Source organism: Neofelis nebulosa, chromosome 1 (assembly GCF_028018385.1).
Source record: "Neofelis nebulosa isolate mNeoNeb1 chromosome 1, mNeoNeb1.pri, whole genome shotgun sequence".
Classification (NCBI taxonomy): Eukaryota; Metazoa; Chordata; class Mammalia; order Carnivora; family Felidae; genus Neofelis; species Neofelis nebulosa.
In genome coordinates, this window is record NC_080782.1 from 40776286 (window position 1) to 40796786 (window position 20501).

The 20501-nt window shown below is 37.3% G+C and overlaps 1 protein-coding gene across 5 annotated transcripts in view; it reads right to left on the reverse strand.

The window, feature by feature from the left end:
* The window catches only part of ARL15 (ADP ribosylation factor like GTPase 15), a 554296-nt gene that overhangs the window by 190605 nt on the left and 343190 nt on the right, over window positions 1–20501 (reverse strand). For all 5 annotated transcript variants that reach the window (XM_058719553.1, XM_058719552.1, XM_058719551.1 and 2 more), the window contains one exon: window positions 10550–10758. In XM_058719553.1, the coding sequence (XP_058575536.1) occupies window positions 10550–10758 (209 nt within the window). The remainder of the gene's footprint in view (window positions 1–10549; window positions 10759–20501) is intronic.

Consider the following 20501-nt stretch of genomic DNA (forward strand, 5'->3'; position numbering starts at 1 on the left):
TAAGGAAAAACAGAAAGATGTCCAAACTTGAGCTTTAATTAAAGAAAAACATCAAAGTCCATATAAAAATATGGGAAATTGACATCTTTTTTTATTGCCCCAAACATGTAGACACATGCATTTTTACACTTAATGAATCTCTACCCACTCATTTAAATAATTCAAATATTTAGACTTAACCTTTTCAAGAAGTTTGGCAAGTACCATTTTAAATGAAACTATTCTAGAACAGAGTAAAATGTAAGTCTTTAAATATAATCAGAGAAAGATTCTTTCTTAAGAATTTATGTTTTCGTGTTTTAGAAAATTAGGCCATTTGGGCACAATGATTTGCTTTTGCATAATGTCAATAACCATAATAACGACTCTACTCAGTGCATATAAATTATACCTTTATCTCAACATCTTTTTTTGGCCTATTTTTCAGGATCTTATAATTATTCAGTCTTGTCTTCAATGTGATATGCTACAGCATGATGAGAAAATATCTTTCTTTTATAGCACCGTTAACAATTGTAAGTCTTCAATCAGCTGTTCTCTAAGCATTCCTCTGCCAAGGTCTTATTTTCATTTCATTATTTCTTTGTTCTCCTTGTCTAAACTACACACAAGTTACCCAGATTTTCCACTCTGGCCCCTTTCAATAAAAACTTGTTTTGGCTTGACAAATTATTAGTCATCACTATAGTTCTAAAAATATTTTACAAATTCTTACACGTTACAATTTTGTTGTTCTAGGCAACCTCCAATTTATTGCACAGTTCATATGCAGAACCGTCTTCCCATAAGGTTTAGTTGGTTTCCCTTGTTTACAAAAACAATTCCGGTTACTTTATTCGTCTGTTTACTGCCTGAACACTCTTTATGGAGCATTCTTATTTCAGGTGTAGAACAAAAGAAAACTCAATCTAGGCACACCACCCTTAACACAAGGAATTCAGACACTGGAATATGTTATGTGATAAGGATAAATAAAATAAAATGAAACCTTACTTGACTCCTCCTTTATAAGTCAGTAGAAAACTTGTCATTTTTTTTGGTCAACGATTAACGTGTGTACAAATTACAATTTCAGAATTTCTAGCCGAGAAGACTATTTCCATTCCACTACTGGATACTATGACATCAAACACAGCAAAGGTCTTAGCAGGCCAGTCAGGAGAGAACTACGTGGTGTCTGCAAAATGAGATGTCGTTTGTGTTCACTGGACTCATGTTGACACCTTCTTGTTTGCTATGGAAGTTTGTATCATGCCTTTATTCAAAACCACTAGATTCCCCTTTACTCAAGATATAAACATTCAAAGTACTATGTGAATATTTAAATAAGAGTGGTAGCTGAACACGGACATCTGTGTAGAGACACTACTAAAGCAAGAAAGAGATTCTACGTTATCGGTAAACAAAAGGGAAAAAGAGGTTCTATAGACAAAGAACTCAGGTGTGGGTTAGCTCATTTCTGCCAAAGCCCATGTATCCTGGAAGAGTAGCTACTTCTAAGTGGGAGTCAGTTGTCTGTACCACTGCACGTGCCTGGCTTACTGTTTTCCCGAAAGGCACATGCAATTCACAGGTAAAGAAAAATAAGTGGCAAGGAGAAAATTCCAGGTACTGGAGCAGAGTGTTCTATTCATCTCAAAAGATGAAAGCAGGTATCTTTCATTACACGTTTTTGTTCTTAGAGGAAGAAGGCCAAAAATATGTGATTTTCATATTTGTGTTAACACAGCAGAGCTTCTCAAAGTCACTGCCAAAAATGGACTGGTTTTCTTACCTGCTTTTTCCACACTTTTAGTTAAGGATATCTGCCTCATTATAAACCTCGCTTACTCCCTAGACTTTCTGTAGTCTGGCTTTGCTGTGATTACTGGTCAAAACCTTTAATTACAGTATATAGTTTGTGCAGCTGCCTGGAAATTGGTCTCAGGGTCAGTGGCTCTTCCCGTTCTCCTCTTTCCATTCTTTTGAAGCAATATTGCTGAACTGAAGGCATTGTTCCAGCTTTCTGGTATGCTCTGTCTGCTGCACACTATGAATAGCTTTGCAATCACTCCAGCAATTGGTTCTTCAACTGCCTTTAGGTTGTCAATTGTAATTCATTGGCTCCAGGCACCTTTTCTCTTTTCATTCTCTTGAGGTCTTTTCTTATTTAATTTGCAATAATATTAGGGAATGTCTTCTTCAGACATGTCACTAATGTCTTCCTGATTTTGAGGCTGGGTGTACATTTAACTTTCATATATATGCCTGTTAAAATGTTTCCATACTTCCTCTGTCTTTGACTTGTGATGACAATCTTTGCAGGATGTTGTGAGGAATTTGGCTTTATGTTCAAGTCTTCTTGCTAAAGAATAATCTAAAGAACAATCCTCCTTGAAATATTCTCATCAGAATTAATTCACGTAATTAGTTATGGTTATTTTATAACTTCCCAAAGATACAATTTTCCATTTTTGTGATAATTTTAAGCTTTCATATTTTCTTCCCATAATTATGCCCTCTTCTTTTCAGTTTATAAAAATTATAAATTTGAGTTCTATACAACTTCAGGAATTAGTTAACTAAGAAATAAAGGGTTTTGACTATTTAGAAATCAATGTCTATGTTTTTAGAGCCTTTCGGAAGACCTATCCTTATTCCTCAAATATCATTTTAGAGATTACATAAGAAAACATTCAAATTATTCAAAATGAGTTCCAATGCTTCTGCATTACAGGTAGCTTTATTTTATATATAGACACAGATTTATTTATATATATATGTATATATATAAAACATATATACACACATATATATAACATATGTGTGTATATATGTATATGTACATATATACGTATATATATGTTTTATATATAAAATACATGTTTTATATATAAAACATGTATATAACATATATATAACAAGTATATATAACATATATATATAACAAGTATATATACATGTTATATATATGTAACATACATTTATATATTTTTAAGAAAAAGGACAAACATCTCTTGATTTGTTAAGAAAAAACAAAACCTCAGTGGATTATGTCTCAACTCCTTAGTTCTGTATAAAACCCAGCATGGTAACCCCTCTCATTAGCCTCAGCCATCCCAGAGTAACCAAAGGTATTTTTAAGCAGACACTATGTAATAATAATAATGAAAATAATTATCATAATGATAATAACTAACGCTTATTGTGCTTTTTATCTTCAAAGCACCTTACTGACATTAACCATGCGTCTATTTTCAAATTAATTTAACTCGACAAATGTCTTATTAACTCTGTAAGTTATGGAATGTGGAGTCAATGGAGTTTTCTTTTGCAAATGAAATAAATAAGTAAATAAATAATTGGGACTAAGGGACGAGGAAATCAGTCTGAAAACTTCAGCCTCAGAATCATTTCTTGGCTTTGTTGAATGAGGCTTAATGAACTACTAATTTTTACAAAATACAAAATTGAAATAAAGGGTGAAGTTCACCACTACAACCATTCAAATACCTATTGCTTCAAAAAGACCCAGAAAGAGAAAGTCAAACTCTAACTGTACTAGTTATGATTATTGTAAAATATTTAAATATGTACAGGAATTAAAAGTGTTAGATGTACGAAATGAGGGGTGCCTGGGCGGCTCAGTTAGTTAAGTGTCCAACTCTGAATTCCTGCCCAGGTCGTGATCTCGTGGGTCCTGAGATAGAACCCCATGTTGGTTCTGGCTGACAGCGCAGAGCCTGCTTGGGATTTTTGCTCTCCTTCTCTCTGTGCCCCTCCCCCACTTGTATGGCAGGGCACACAACACTTTCTCTCTCTCAAAATAAGTAAATAAATAAATACATCGGTAAACAGCCTTTTAAAAAATTTAAGAAATGAAAAAACTCCAAGTTTCATTAACGTAGAACAATTTTACAACAAAGCTAGATTTGTTCTTAATACATTGAATGTATTGCTTTAAAACCATTTCGATTACGTTCCCCTTGAGCTGCATCATGTACCAGTCTCCACATGAGAAATACAAGTAAAAGACAGTTTGCTATGCTCACAACTGAAATAAGCTCTATATACTTAAAATGTAGGCTTTAATAAAAGCATATTAAAGGAATATTATTCAGCCAAGATGTCCTGCCACTTTCTACGAGGAATTCTGGGGAAAAAATAGTAACCTGCTTTATAGCAAGGTCCTCAGGTGGACAAACACAAATTTAAGTACATGAAAATAAACATCTGTAAGTCTGGTCAATGGCAGATTAAAGCTTTGCAAAACCATTACTATGGTCACAGTGGTGAGATTTCATGCAAGATGCAGTTTATGAGTAATATTCAAAGGTCAGGTTTGGTGTGGAGGAAAAGGAAAGTTCAAGGGTGGGAACGTGAGTTAGACTAGGTAGAGTTAGGGAATCTGGATAAAGCTGATGGTGTCAAAGCCAGGAGGGAAGCACATATGGGAAGTACTTATCCCAATAACATTTAATTGAGCACAGAGACATAAACAAGCCTGAAGTCCTGTCCTTCAAGGAGCTTACAATCTTGAGGGGTAGACAGAAAAGTTACATGCAATTAATTCTAGTATTATGACTTGAATATGCCCAGGATGCTATGGGAAGTCAAAAGGAGGGCACCTAGCCCAGCCTTCAATGTTTTAGGGAGACTTCTTGATGTGACCTATAATCTTTAGGTGGTCTTCCTAGAGCAACAGATATAGTGAGCAGTAGCTCAATGTGAGTGAGACAAGAGAAGGGAATTCAATACTCAGGCACATTGATATATAAGATCGGTGGTGTTTCACTTGTTTCTAGAAGGAATCAGAACATAGTACTGGTTTTTAATATGGGTATCATGAAAAAATAGATAGGAAATTGGTTCTTAATGGTCTGTGTTGAAGAACAGGGAGAAAAGGGGAGGTCTGGGGGTGTCAACAATCAGGAAACTGCAAAGTACTGCAGAGGTGGAAGAATTATACCCGGAAACATCTGGATGTGCAAAGTAAGAATTGGAAGAGGTTCCAAAATTTGCCAGCTTTACATTAAACAAAGATATGCATTTGACAGACTCAAGGAAGAAAGTGTAAAGAAATAGGGGTTTTATAAGAGAACGTAATGAATTCTTGTTATATTTTTAAATGTCTTTCTTACACTGTTATCCCTCCTAAATAATTTTCTTGATACAATGGACCTTTCGTATATATCACTTGTTAATGGGAATTTATTAGCTTTCAGGGGGCAGGGCACATTCTCATAATACTGCTTGGTGGGTGCGAGAAATACAGGTATACGAGTTCCCTTGAATGCTAAGATCAAACTGGCTAGATTTAGAATTGATGAAATCAAATATAAAAATTAGTTTTTTCATGTACATGAAGTACATGAATGTACAAGGACATATCCTGACTCTTTTGGCATTCAGCTAAAAGTTGCTCTTCAAAATATAGAAGAGTCATTATTATAAATGTAACTAACTATCGCAATGGTGGTGATTTCAGCTTCTCTTGCACGTTAGTAAACGTTAGTAAACATTTTCAGGAGATCACGGCGTCATTCCTCTAAACCCTCCCATTGTTTCCCCAAGATTAAACTGTAACAGAGTAAAGTACATCTGTAAGGAATGAACAAAAAATAATTTGTATCTCTTATATCATTTTAAAGTAAGTATACGTCCCATAAGGGAATCTTCAGACTGCTCACACAATACGCATGTCCGCTGCTCTAAGGGAAATCAAATCAGTATTCTAAAATGCTGCCAAGACGCAGGTCAGGACACTTGGAAGCTCCTAAGATTTAAAGTGTATGACACTTTACAATCATTATGGTACAAACACACACACATTTCTGTCCGTATACAGACAGTAATAATAAACTAAGTATGTTACATGATTTAAACACTGCTTTGTATTTTCTAATAAAAGATTAGTCACGTAAAACCAGAGATGATATTCACCACTTCATAGAGATAACAAAACAAAACAAAACAAAAACACCACTCCACCGTTAACAAGTATGAGTATAGAATAAAAATTTTAAATTAGAGGCTTACTATTTGCAGATCAACAGTTCCCAAACATTTCAATCCTTCAAAACTCTCTGACCCTTTTAGGAAGGGGAAAATGTATACAATTTAGAAATAGTGATCTATAAAGAAGAACTATAATTAAATGCAATGGTTCAATAACGTGAAACACACACCAGCACTCTCTTCCACAAGAGGTCTATAGACAAAGTATTCATGATACACACTCAATATTGAAAAGTATTTTTCAAAAATATGAATATTTATAATCGAAGCAAAACATGGGCTAAAAAGGTAATGTATCATTATAGAAATACTTGGGAATACTCTACTCACACTTGTATTTTATTCTTTCCTAATAGAACCCCACATTCAATGTGCATCACAATAACAAACTAAGTGACAATTGGAAGAAAACTGAGAAATGCCTGATCACAAATTTTAACCTAAATGTTGACATCCTAATTTAAAAGCTGGATATTCTTGTGCTACAATTAATGAACCATGGAACCATTAAAGTCATTTGACCTTACAATGTCACTTCAAGAATCTTTATTTCACAGTTTTCACATTTCTTAGTATTTGCTTCGATGCAAAATACTTGACAGAGTTGATTCAGTATTTTTGATGTGCTATTTCTAAAAAAGGTAAACATTTTTGAATTAAGGATATGGACAAATATCAATTCAGATTAGGCTGCTGAAAGGTTAAACTATTTCTTTCACGTTGACAAAATGTGTCATTTTATAAGACACAGTAGTGCCCAATAAAACAAAAATAAGATTTTAAAAAGCTAGGAAATAAAAGAGTCCCAATCGGCAACCGTGTAGAGGGAAAACAGGATTACATTTATTGGTTACTATATCAACTTAACTTCTCATAAAATCCTCCTAATCTATTAAATAACTTCAGAACTGAAGTATGCTCTCCTATGGGAGTTGTAAAACAAATTAGATACAATTACCATTCAATACAAATAAAAAGCCAACCTATTTACCCTTAAGATGATTCTTGTTTTAAAGCCTTATTATTCAAATTGGACTAGAATTTTCCCTAATGAATCAAGTGGGCCACTTGACTTAATTATAGATTTTTATATTATATTTTCTATAGAGAAAAGTAGTTGATACAAATAAATTCTGGAAAACTGTGGTAACTACACCTCCCCAAAGTGAATACAACAAACATCTGTTGCAAAAACTGCTTGGCTTTCAGACAGTACATAAAGGGTGTTCTTTTTCCCAGTGTTTTGCTATTAAAAAAAAAAAAAAAAGATTATTTATTAAAAAACATGTTTCTACTATCAATTCTCAAGATGTAAAATCTTAAAAGGCTGTTGAGTTAAACACAGGTCATTACCAGGTTTATTACAGAAGGCGAACTATGCAATGTACAAGACTCTACTTGCGTTCTAAAAGGGTAACAAAATAATTGGGCATGTTGCCCTCTGTGGGTTAGAAAGTAATTTTAACCATTGTCTTCCTTTCTTAACTCCATTCTCTACACAAACATTGCAACACTCATAGCAGAGGAAGGGACTAAATATATAGAACCTCCAGAGATTTTCATTCTCTGGTTGGAATCCCCAGGATAATTCCTCTTTCTCCTTTGGATCTCACCAGCTTCTAAATGCAACAACATTCTGTTATCCTCATTAGATGATAAATGAATTTTTAAAGTTTTACTCCAGTGACAGGGTAAATAATTACAGGGGGTTTTTTTTGTTTGTTTTTTTTTTTTTGCATAATGCATTGAGCACAAAATGTAATAATTTCAATGGGAGGAGGGGAAGAATCAATGAGCCTTTATGACTCGTGGTCTTTTCTTAGCTGCATCAAAGAACTGTTCAGTGCTTTTGGTAAACTGAATGCATTTTCCTTGAATTCTGAAAGAATAGAATTTTGCCTCAAACTCACAACTATTTTGCAAAGTAAAAACCCATCCTTTTTAGCATCTGGAGATTACACAAAGAGCACACGAATTAGCAGGTACAAACGAATAAAAATGTTTATAAGCAACAGAGCACAGGGGCATGTAATACCTTCACAATAAGGTAAGGAGGGGTAGTATACAGATGGCCACTTCTGAACATATTTCAAATGACATGTAAGTTTGCTCACTTTTTAATCTTCTATCCCTCTTCTACGCAAACCTACTTCCAACCATTTTGAGATGATTGCTTATTAAAAGTCTAAGATTCAGTTTTTATAATTCCACTTTTATGCTAACTTATTAATAAGATATTGAGCCCTAAAACATTCCTAGGAGTATTTCAACAAGGCATTGTAACACACTATTCTGAGAAACCTCTTTGTCATTTAAGCCACGAGAAAAATAGAAAGCTTCCTTTTCTTTTTCTGCCAAATCCAACGTATGGGCACTTCATTATGTTTCGACAAGCTTCAAAATCTATTAACAGAATTTGTCTATGTCTTTAATTAAAATCTAAAATGTTAACGGCCACCTGTATAGTATATGTTTATATAACCACAGGGACAATACCTTAAACAGTCCTCAAAATGGTATTTGCAAATTCCATTACAAGCAAAAGTTTTGAGGAAAAGTCATTTAAAAGTGATATAAATAGAAAGCAAAGTCAGTCATACATGATCCAGGATATACAAATTTTGAATAATTTTCAAATCATTCTGTTTATTCTACATTTACAGCCTCTGTCTCACTAAAAGATGAATCATAAAAAGATATTTGCCCGTTTCTTAGGAAAGATACTGGTGAAAACACACAAGGCATATTCCGAAGCAATTAATTGTTGAAAGCTTCCTTTCTTCAATGTGACAGTCTTCAATTTCTATGGAGGATTACCCTGAGTTATCTATCTGGTTTCAAGAAAACATTAGTTTCAATTTTATGATGTCTAAGGAAAACAGTTTCTTAAAATTAAAAGAAAAAAATTCAGCTATTGTACATAACTTGAATAAAGTGATTTGATGTTATAATGTCACTTGTATATGTATTTCGTATGTTTTATTATAGATGTATTACATATTATTTATGTACAAAACATTATATTGTCTATTTGTATTCTGTACTGCATACATATATTTCCCACAATGAATCTCAGAACAATGCATCTTCAGCAAGTATCTTATAATTTATAATACTCCTAACTGTCTACGATTAGATACTATTATATCTACTCTACAAGCAGGAAAACTGATGCTGAGAAAGTAAAAGATTTACCCCACCCAAGTCTTAAGAACAGATCAGGAAGGCGCGACAAGTTCAATGCTGAAGATCTGCACATTAATGGCTCTGAATACTGCTTTGTTTCTATCTTTATTACTTACTAGTATTTATATTTCACAAAATCTAAAAAGGAAAAAGGTGCATGCTGACTACTTAATGATAAACGAAGCAACAAAAAAATGGGCACAAGTTCTATTTAGTAAGAAAACCTTGCCTTCTTCACTATTTTCCTAAGACTTAAATGAAAACTGTCTCGATATAGTATCTCTTCTACTGCTTAGTACTTGAAACTTCAAAGTAAATTATCTAAAACCATCCCACTCACTTACTTAAAAAAAAAAAAAAAAAAAAAAAAAAGCCTGCATTATTCCCATTTTACTGATGGGAAGACAAGCAAAGGAACAAAGCTTTTTGCCTGGGTCCCACATTAAGTGTGAAACCAGTCTGGAGTTAGAACGTCTTAGGTGTTTGACGCCTCATCCAGTGTTTCAGACTACAGGGCAGTGTGATTCCTACTAATTATAATATCCTGAAGTCACTAAAGGAAGCACACAATTTTCTGAAGAAGGGGAGAGAAACCTACCTTGAAAGTTACAGGTGTAAAGGAATACATAAAAAGTCTTTATTTCACTGGACTTTGGTTAAAATTCACTACAATTCAAAATTTAAAAATTATTCCCATATCTTATTCCTTCCGTATCCATGAATCAGAAGCTCTTCTGGGTGAGACACTGATTTTTTTTCAGTCCAGAACTAGACTCATGCTTTTATAGGAGAGATACGCACTAAGAAATGAAATTCAATGAAGAAGATAAAGAACGGGTCCATATTAAAGTGTATTTGGTGGCATGGAACTTGCAAGATAAGACATCAATTTTCAGCCTGGCTGGTTACAGAATAGGACTCATTGCTTCTAGTCAACAGTGAGCATTTCAGAGAGACAAGAACATGACATCTGAGGGCAAGTGATGCATGGTGACACGCATGAGGCATTCCTTGAAAAGCTGGAGAAAAGGAGAATGAAGTAAGCTAGTGGGGTAAGAAATGCTAAATCACCAAGCCTGCAGCCTTTTAAAGCAGATGAGAAAAATATTCAGATAAGTCCTTTAACTTTTGCTAAAGTTAAAAAAAAAAAAACAAAAAACAATGATGCTTTCCAAGTGGAGAAAGGTATATAAACAATAATTTCTATAGATTGATATAGTCTTTCTACTTTCTCAGAAAACTAGGGTTTCGTGTTGGAAAACACCACAACCAGCATATTCCTAATTACAGACAAGTTTTCAGATTCCAACGTGGCAGCAAAACCACAGCACACAAGACAAAGGCTTGTCATGTTCATGAGACATACCTCTTGGACTGATCGAGCAGCTGGCTTGTCTTGATGATTGGCCAATATTAAAAAGGGTAAAGTGCATAACTGTGGGTGCTGGAGAGCTGAGTGCAGTTCATTCCTAGCAGTTTCTAAATCATCTTCTGAAGAGGCACTGTCTAATACAAATATTACCCCTTGAGATCCTTGGTAGTAGCGGCTCCAATATTTCCGGATATTATCAGCCCCTGTCAAAAACAAAACAAATTCTTTTTACAAATAGCTTTTGGCAACTGAAAAATACTCAACAGTCCTGTTGGTGTTCCCAACACTAATTCCTACTGGAAACCAATGTAGCTTTTACAAATTAAGGGCAGAGAACATGGTTGATGAGGACCAAGGCATGAGAGCCAACAGGTGGATGTGGCCTTGAAAGAGAACACCCAAGTTTATCAGTCATTCTTTATACCTTTCTTATCAAAATATGTGAGAAAGAACTAGTTGTTTTGATTGAAAGTCAACATTTTTTTCAGATTTTGTTTACTAGTCCTAAATAAAAACTCCACTCTTTATAATCAGAGTTTGAGCCTAACTCAGAGAGTAGTGTAACCCAGCTAGCTGTTCACTGAAGCTTTATCCCAGACAATGAACATGATCCTGAGGACAGTTTCTAAAAGAACTACTTGTTGATCATGACAGCCTTATTTAATTTCATCTAGAAAGTGAAAACTACTAACACAATATTTTTATGTATCAAAGTGCTGAAATCTGTGATGAATTAAATACTTGATACATTTGCATAAACCCACTTGGCAATGGGCATACTCATGGTCTTGATATGATGGGAGTGTTCATAAAAAGACATGGAGATTCTCAGCATCCAAGGCCACGTCTTATTCCTCTTTGTATTTTCAACATCCAGCATTATGTATAACTCAAGGTTCAGTACAGGAAAGAGGAAAATGAGGGAAGGAGGAAATGAAATTATACACTAATTAGGCTTTATGGATTTTCAGACTAGAAAGACCTGTAAAGACTATCCAGTCCAACTGTCTGAGGAACCTGGGGCCAAGAGAGGTGAAGTGACTAATCCCCATTCATGTGTCTAGTAAATCTCAAAACTGAGATTTGCATCTGAGTAGACAACCTGTCCAGGGAGGGCATGGGCATTCCCTACTACAGCAGGATAAGTGTTTCATTTATTTCCATTCTATTCATCAATAGTATGGGCAGTCCATGGTGTCTGCGTGCGTGCGTGTGTGTGTGTGTGTGTGTGTGTGTGTGTGTGTGTTTGGGGCATGGGACTATTGGTTATACAACAAAAATTAGATAAAGGTATTTCATTAATTTAGTGTATATGAGCAAGTCTTAACCAGTTAGTAACTACATGTTAGCCCTCCATTGAATATTTAGCTCCTATATTGGATATACTGCTCTAAGTGTTAGGAATAAAGGACTGGAGTTGGTGTGCACTAACTGACAAGAGCCAAATATGTGCATCTCTTCCCAACTCTGTATTCAATGATGCCATACTGGTAGCTTCAAACTGGATAGGGTGGGAATATTTTCACCATTGAAATCAACGAAAGCTATCATCAGGTCTTTTCTTCCCCTAAGGGCCAACACACCACTGGAGGGCACTAAGAAGCCCATATTTTTCTGTGAGAAATAGAAAAAAGATTAATAAAGTAATAAAGCTCTATAGAGAGGTACTCATTAGGTGTCATGAGCACAAGAGATGAGGCATCTCAACCAGGCTGGGCAATCCTCTTAAAAAATAATAGTTACCAAACAGCTACCATTTATTAAGCACTTCCTACATTCCAGGCATGGTGCTAGGTGTTTTCAAAAGAACAGCTCATAGAATTCTTACAGCCACCCCAAGAGGGAGGTATAACTGATTCAGGATTTAAAACTTAAATTTCAGATTTTAAAATCCAGGGTGTCCATCATAATCCTATACTGAAATACCCAGCTATATAAGAGCATCAAGGATATTTAATGTAGAACAACCTTAAATATGTAAAAACATGGGATAAGAACAGGGTTAATGCAGATCAGGCAACTTTTAACCAAGAAAACAGTACAAAACAAAACAACTTAGGCCACAGATTTAATATAGGTAGTTAGTTACATAAGTGACGGTCTAACTAAGAAAACAACAGAGCCACTGAAATCAGCAACACTTTAAGCCAGGTTCCCCAGGCACAGAGTCTGAGACCACATTTCTTGAACACCTGATTATAGACAGTGCTGTCAGGAAAAACCTGGAGTGAAAGAAGCAAGCTAGAATTGGGGAAGGGGCTTGGCAAAGATCTGGTTTCAAAAATCTACCCTCAGCTTAATCCAATGAGGAGCTCTAGAGCATGGACTCAACCACAGAAGTCGTCCAGTCCAAAGACAAGGAGGCTGGGCTGCTATACCCCGGTACAGTCATTGGCTGTGAGCCACCCCTAGGGAACAGGAGGGGGTAGGGGTGTGATCTCATACTCTCCCAGACATATTTGGTTGAGGCAATTACTGTCAGCCAAGGGCAGGCCTCTGGAGAAGGGTACAGGTGTGAGTCATTAGCAGCCAATACTCGAAGCAGCTGGGAGATGGATGCACTGGCCCAGTAAAGGAGATCTGGGTAGGATACCAACAGCATCTGCTACAAGCTACATCCAGACATTATCCATATGCTAGAGAACCATCCATAAGTTTGAGGAGCAAAAGTAGCAGCAGTGTTACCTGATGGTAAATGTTTAAGACAAAAATAACGTGTGTGTATATATCTGTACATAAATTTATTACAATTTTTACTAAAAGGTGTGTAGCACACAATTTTCATATAATATACACAACATGCTTTACTGTAAATTCTATAGAGCTCATTAACTCTCACAAAATGCTTTCACTGATTTTGCCCAACTTCTGTAATCATAGCCAACCAACAGTTGCAACTGACCAAGTGCAGTTCCAAAATAAATGGTGGTGGTGCTAAGTGTTTTTACATGTATTAACTCATTTACTCTTGACCATCTTAAGAGGTAGGTATTGTTATGGCTCTCATTTTATCAACAGTAAAACTAAGACATGAAACAATCACATAATGTGGCCAAGGTTACACACCTAAAATATTTATCTAGGTCTAATGTGATTGAAATAGAAGGATCATTGACTGGAAAGGTGATAAAACTCAACAAAAAACTCTACTACCACAGAAGCCAAGAGGGGGGAAAAAAGCAACTTATCAAAATAAAAGGTACCTAACATTTCTAGCCAATGAATTAAATGAATATTTTTAAGTACTATTCTATACAAGTCACTAAGCAAGGACCTATAAGAAATATTTAAAAATCCATGATTACCCTAGATCAAACCCACAAATTCTTTAAAGTAATAGTTACTACAACAAGGCCTGTAAATACATCTTAATAAATATGGCCATAGCATTAGAGGGGTGCAGAGAATTAAGTATAAAGAGAAGAATACTGGTTGAATGTTTCAGTGGAAATTTTCTATTGGAAATACACGGGACATATTCGAAATCTAACTCATGAGGGTCTTTTTCAACAAGAAACTATTTCCATCTGCCACATTTGGGAGTACATAAGACATCAGAAAATGGTTAGACAAAATGACCTTAAGTCCAATGACTGTTGACGGATGAAACAAATCCAAAGAGAAATGCTGGAATTTCTTAAAACATCCATTCTATGATATACTGTGTGGATGATAACTTATTATTAATGAAAAGACCCTTTTCTTTAGTCTCCTGCCACACAGCTTTCTGTCCAATCTTAGCATGTCTAATGTTCATCACAAACACTGGGCTTGGAATCTGAAATTCCAGTTCAGCCTTTTGCACAATGGCTTTGGTCATCAGGGCTTCTGGATGAAACCCAGAGTACCCCAGGAAACCAGGAATGGGGTGAATGGTAGTATCAGGTTGGTTGGCCCAGCTGAGAGGACCTTAGATGAGCCACCAGATTAAAATGAGAAATAGACAGGTCATTAACCCAGCTGCCAGATGCTCTGAGAAGTGAGCCTAACTGGGAAAATTAGGAACAGAGTTTGATGTCCACATCCCAACAGTCCTCGCCCACAAACCAAGTCCAAGGGGAGTAACACACGCAGGGCATCACATCACATCATAAATGGTCTGGGGCCACTCATTTTAATGACTGAATAGCGCATGCTCTGTGTCACTTAAATTGGTATATAAAGAGGTTAAACACCAAATCCAAACCTGGCCTGTATTTTATATTCAGATTAAAAAAAAAGGGGGTATATTAACAGTAGAGAGGTTGGGGAGGTGAGGGTGTTACCCAGTGTCTGAATTACCCAATGTCTGATACTGCCTTACTGAAGGTTGTAAGGAGCCCTTGGTATCCTAAGAGTTCACTCACAAAGCCAATCAACCAGGAGAGCCTGGTTCAAGCTACTACAAGAGAAAAGATAGAAGATGGGAGCATAACGTGTCTTCATTATGCAAGATTCTTTTGTATGGCACACTACGGACAACTATGGCAACATTCTCTTATTTATTAATTCCTCTAATGGATGTTTACTGAACACCTGGCACCATCCCAGGCACTGGGGACATATTAGCAAACAAAACAGACAAAAGCTTCAGTCTTCCTAGTGCTTACATTCTTTATCAGCAGGGCCAGCCTACCAGTATAGAGGTTAAAAATGCCAAGTATTTGTTTTTCAAGCTCTCTCTTGCAGCATGGACAGATGACTCAGTTTTGGCAAACTGGGATTCAACACAGGTCTGCTGGGAGCTTTTGGGAAAAACTGTGCCCCTCAAAAAAAGGGAGATGCTCAAAGAGAGTCACTTCTCTCTTCTAGCTTTCAGATTCCATTAGATGATAACCTTCCCAGCAATCTTGAAGAAGACATACCAACACATGAGGAGGTCACAACAGGAAGACAGAAAGCCTGGGTCCTTGAGAACACCGCTGAGCAGCAGTACCAACCACTTATCGTAAGAACTCTATTTTGTGAACATAGTGAATGCCTAATTACTCGTGCCGATTTCAAAGACTATTTTATTATTTGCAGCCAAAAAAGATGCTTAGCTCCCTTAAGTAAAAAGGCTGTAGAGGTAAGTTTCTTAAAAGAATTTTTCTTTGAGGGGCGCCTGGGTGGCTCAGTCGGTTAAGCGGCCGACTTCGGCTCAGGTCATGATCTCGTGGTCCGTGAGTTCGAGCCCCGCGTTGGGCTCTGTGCTGACAGCTCAGAGCCTGGAGCCTGTTTCAGATTCTGTGTCTCCCTCTCTCTGACCCTCCCCCGTTCATGCTCTGTCTCTCTCTGTCTCAAACGTTAAAAAAAAATTAAAAAAAATTTTTTTTCTTTGAAAGATGAAGCCAATGAACTAAATAAACAGGGATACACAGGAATCAACGATAAAAACAGCAGTTTGAAGTTGTCCCTATGGAAAATCTGATCTCTAGATCAGTGATGTCTAACTGAACTTTCTGTGATTTAAAAAAAAAAAAAAAAAAAAAAGCCACTAGCCATTGTGGCTACTGAGCACTTGAAATGTGGCCACTGTAACTCAAGAACTGAATTTTATTAAAATTTACTTAAATTTGAAGTTTAGATGCCACACGTGTGTGGTGGCTACTGTATTGGATAGTGTGTTCTAGATATTCCTCTAACTTACTGCTGCCTTGAGCGACTGCTAGAAACCCCTAAGAAGAAAACAGTTAGAGATCTGATCCCATCTCTGAAAGGAAAAGCCATGCAGCCATGCTGGTATAGGAGCAGGTGTGGTCACTCTGATCCAAAGACAAGTGTGCCAAAGGGTGACACAACAGGCTAACCAGGACGAGGGTGTCCACTAGGGTCACCCTGTTATGGCATATAGACTCAGGATGAGGAGTCGAGATTGTCTTCTCTTTCTATCCTCTTACCACAGTCTTCAGAAAATGGAGAATATTTTCCCTCTGAAAAACTTAATGAGATTGGAGACCCATAAATGAAGCCAATTTTGGAGAATTTTAATTGTAAATTAATTCTTCAAATTTTAGTGAAGGAGGATATATCCTCGGAACACAAGTGGCATCAGCCAGTATTACTTTAAGAAGAGTGATTTCCAGCATAGGGAGAAAATGTTCAAGGGCAGGACAGGAGAAGGGACAGAAAAGTATTAATTTTAAAATCTTTTTTTTACCCCTCCCATATATGGAATCTTGGTTTTTCTGATGGGTGGCTCCTTCATTCTTTTTGTCTTCTATACATCAGACCCACTCAATCTGTTTTTAAAAACCGAAATATCCAAGAGTCCAGGAGGACTAAGACATACATACCTAAACTCAAACTTTTGTTATGGACTCCCCCCAGCCCCTGCAAAAAGCACCGAAGTATCTTAAATTAAGCCCTCCTTAAATGCTCAATACAAACTATAAAAATGTGAAGATTCAAAGTCAAGTTCTCTGAAGGGAGGTGTATTGTCTTATTTTGCTTTCAGAATCAAAAAGAAAACCATTCTAGATAATAAACAGAAATGTGGTCTGCATGATCGAAGAACCACGAACAGGATAAACTGTTGAGCTGGAGGAGACCAAAGTCCTCAGGCTCACAGTGAGATGAGCTGAGAACACCCACATAGAATATAAAAGAGGGTTCACACCTAGTCGTCATCCACCCCCACCTCACTGACATATTACATCACATCTAACCTTGTAAAGGTGTTTATATACATCACCACACATAACTTTTTAGGAGTTATTATCCTTATTTAATGGATGAAGAAATTGGGACACAAAGTTTAAGCACTTTCCTCCATATCCAGCTAATAAATGGCAGATCTAGGATTCAAATTTCGGACTGATTCCAAAGCCCATGTACTTTTCTACTACATGATGCTGCTTCACAGAGAATACAGGAGGCTCCAATGAAAGGGAGAGAAGAGGAGAAAATACATTCCAGTGGGGAGGGCATGGCTGGGAGCATAAGATAAGAGGAAATTAGGAGTGGGTGGGTGGTGGGGCACAGTAAAGAGAATGAACATGAGAGAAGCCTGAGCTGGTGACAAGTAATGGCCAGTGTGAAGACAGAATGTGGATGGCTTTGTAAGCCAGGCAGTGTCTGGGCTTGAGGCAGCAGTAAATGGGGAATTATTACAGAGCCCTGGGGAATACTACCTGGCAGCTGGTCTGGTCTTGCTTAAGGGTCCTGTTGACCATCCATTACCTGTTATGGTAATGTGATTATGGTAACTGTATTTAGAGTAGACAGTACTACCTACTCATATCTGAGCTTCTTCCAGTCCTAAAGCCTCTAGATTTCATAAATCTTATATATTTTATTTAAGAGAAAGTGAGAACACGCATGTAAGCAGGGGTGAGGGACAGAAGAGGCGGGAGAGGGGGAGAGAGGGAATCTCAAGTGTGCTCCACATGGTGCTCAATCTCACGACCCTGGGATTACGACCTGAGCCAAAATCAAGAGTCCGACACTCAATGAGCGACCAAGTGCCCCTAAGATTTCATAAACCTTAAAAATGAATACTCTCCACACTCTTGGACACACAGCTAACTGCATATCTTGAAAAAGATTTGCTTATTAAGGTCTTCCTGTGTTTATTGGAAATCTATGAAAACATGTGGGCAAGAAAGAGTTCTTCCTTCTCCCAAACGGTGTAAGGGAGTCAGCAAAGGAAATATGTAAACAAATAGTCTCTGCCTTATTTTGGATTCCCCCAGAGCAACGGGTTTATTCAAGCCATGAACGCAAGAAATACTAGTGGTAGAGTGAAAAAGTGGGGGAGGGAAAGAGTCAACCCACAAGAAGAGCTACCCAGCCAACGAACCACTGTGGGTAGCCTGAGCTTACTCATACTAAAACTGGGAGCCAGGCACCAGTGGGGAAGCATTTGGGTCCTCATCCACCTACCTCCATTAGTGGTTGCTTGAGGAGGGCTAGGCATTATTTTCCTAGCATCTCTAGCTTTGCCAAGGCACTGAGGTCTCAATAATTCTTGAGAGTGAAGGCCTGAGACCCCATAAGGGTTTTAGAATACTACATACTCGTTATCTTTAATATACAACGGGGACCACTGAGGTCCACTAAATCTCAGGCACATTTGGAGTCGTTTTCCAGCAGAAATAAGCGTGTTACACTGAACCATCTTTACACTCACGCTATCTCGTGTCCAAAGACAGGTCAGCCAGAGTTGGAAGTACAATTGCAAAATTAAGAGGCCTATATGGGAATCGTACTAATCTCCTTGGTCTCATTATGTTGGAATTCCAACAGTGGTCACATGCTTTAGGGACTAGAAATGTTATGATAATGTGTGCAACCTTGGACTTGTGCAATCTGAACTTCAAATAGCACACCCCCAGAAAATTCTGAAGGTAGTTCTTAGCCTACCTTTTAAAAAACAAAATGTGCAACACTATACAAAAACTGATGCACTAGTTGCCCTGTTCTTACCTTATCCTGTTCCTAACAAATATTCTGGATGTCCATGTTACTCAAAGCACAACTGTACATCAGTACCTTCAGTGTTAAGACCTAACAACCATACCTGAGCACTATGCCTGCCATCTGATACCTGCCCTCCTCCATGTTCTCACTCTGGTGCATACCCTCAACCACTTTCCACCTGGATCACCAGAATGACTTATTTAACTGGTCTCCATGCTTCTGTCAAGCCAGTGCTGATTAAATTATTAATGTTTGTCCAGGAAACTAGCTCAAGCTGTATCACCACACTGCTCAAGAACATCAAATGCCTATAATTTGGAATTCCCAAGCTACATGACTTAGCATTTACAGTTCTCTGTGATCTGACCTCAGCTGACCATTCCTCCTACCACTTGTTTCCATTCTGCTCCTTGTACAATCCACAAATGCAACTTGTCTCTCCTGGGCCAGACCAGGCTTTCACCCTCATGCTTTTAGTTGTGTTATCCCCTCTGCCTGGAGTTCCTGCCATGTCAGTTCTTGTACACTGAAACCACCACCTGCTTGTCAAGGGCCAGATCTCCTACTCCACCAAGACTTCCATAGTCTTCCAGCTGGAAATCATTTCTCAGAAGCTTTTAATCTATTTCTCTTGGTGCTGTTCGTAATTGTTTCTACCCTGTAGCATAGTTATCTGAATATATGTTTCATCTTCCTGGTTAGACCGAAAGAGACATCTGGGAGTTTTGTGCATTTATGTGTCTCATTTCTACACTCTGAATGCATCTAACATAGTCTTATACAATCATTTTTTCAATGAATTGGTTAATCTTTTATAAAACGTTTACTCAGATTTCTCGTATGCAGAATATAGAATTCACCAAACAAAACACGTCATAAAGAAACAAGCGAAATGTGTGTGTGTGTGTGCGCGCGCGCGTGTGTATTTTGTGGATGGTAGTAGTTTGTTGGTTTAGCATGTAGTTATGTTTCTGGCACATACTCTGCGAAGAATCATTCGCCTGACATTTTCTATTGAAAAAAATTTTTAATTCCACATACACAAAATTATTTCATGGCTTTGCCTCTCTCAGAGTTCTGTTTTAGTATTTGGAAATGTGAAGCCATAACGTTGCATGTGCTAAGCACTGTACTAAAACACAAATAAGAGCACTGCCCTGTGCTCTCTGTGATCCATCAGCCTGCCTGTCCTGATGTTCGGCAGAGCAAGCAGCCTTGAGAAACTGAAAGTGTGGAAAGAAAAAGCTGTGGGAAGAGTTGTGGGAAAATGTTCCCCTCTGGACTCCGGTAACAGCCAAGGGCCTACTGCCTAGAAGACCCACAAACCCAAGGTGATCACAATTTGCATGACTCCACATGTTTACTAAGCAGCAAATTCCCGAGCTATTGGCCTAACACAAAAAGCAAAAAAGCACATTTTATAGTATTCTGGAAAATCTGGTGGCCAGAGTAGGAAAGCTAGTCTGGGAACAATTTTGTTGAAATTGCCATTGACTAAAGCAACAAATTGGGAAGAGCCACAATGAGAATTTTCTGGCTGAAGTGGAAGGTGTTTGTTCCATAGTCA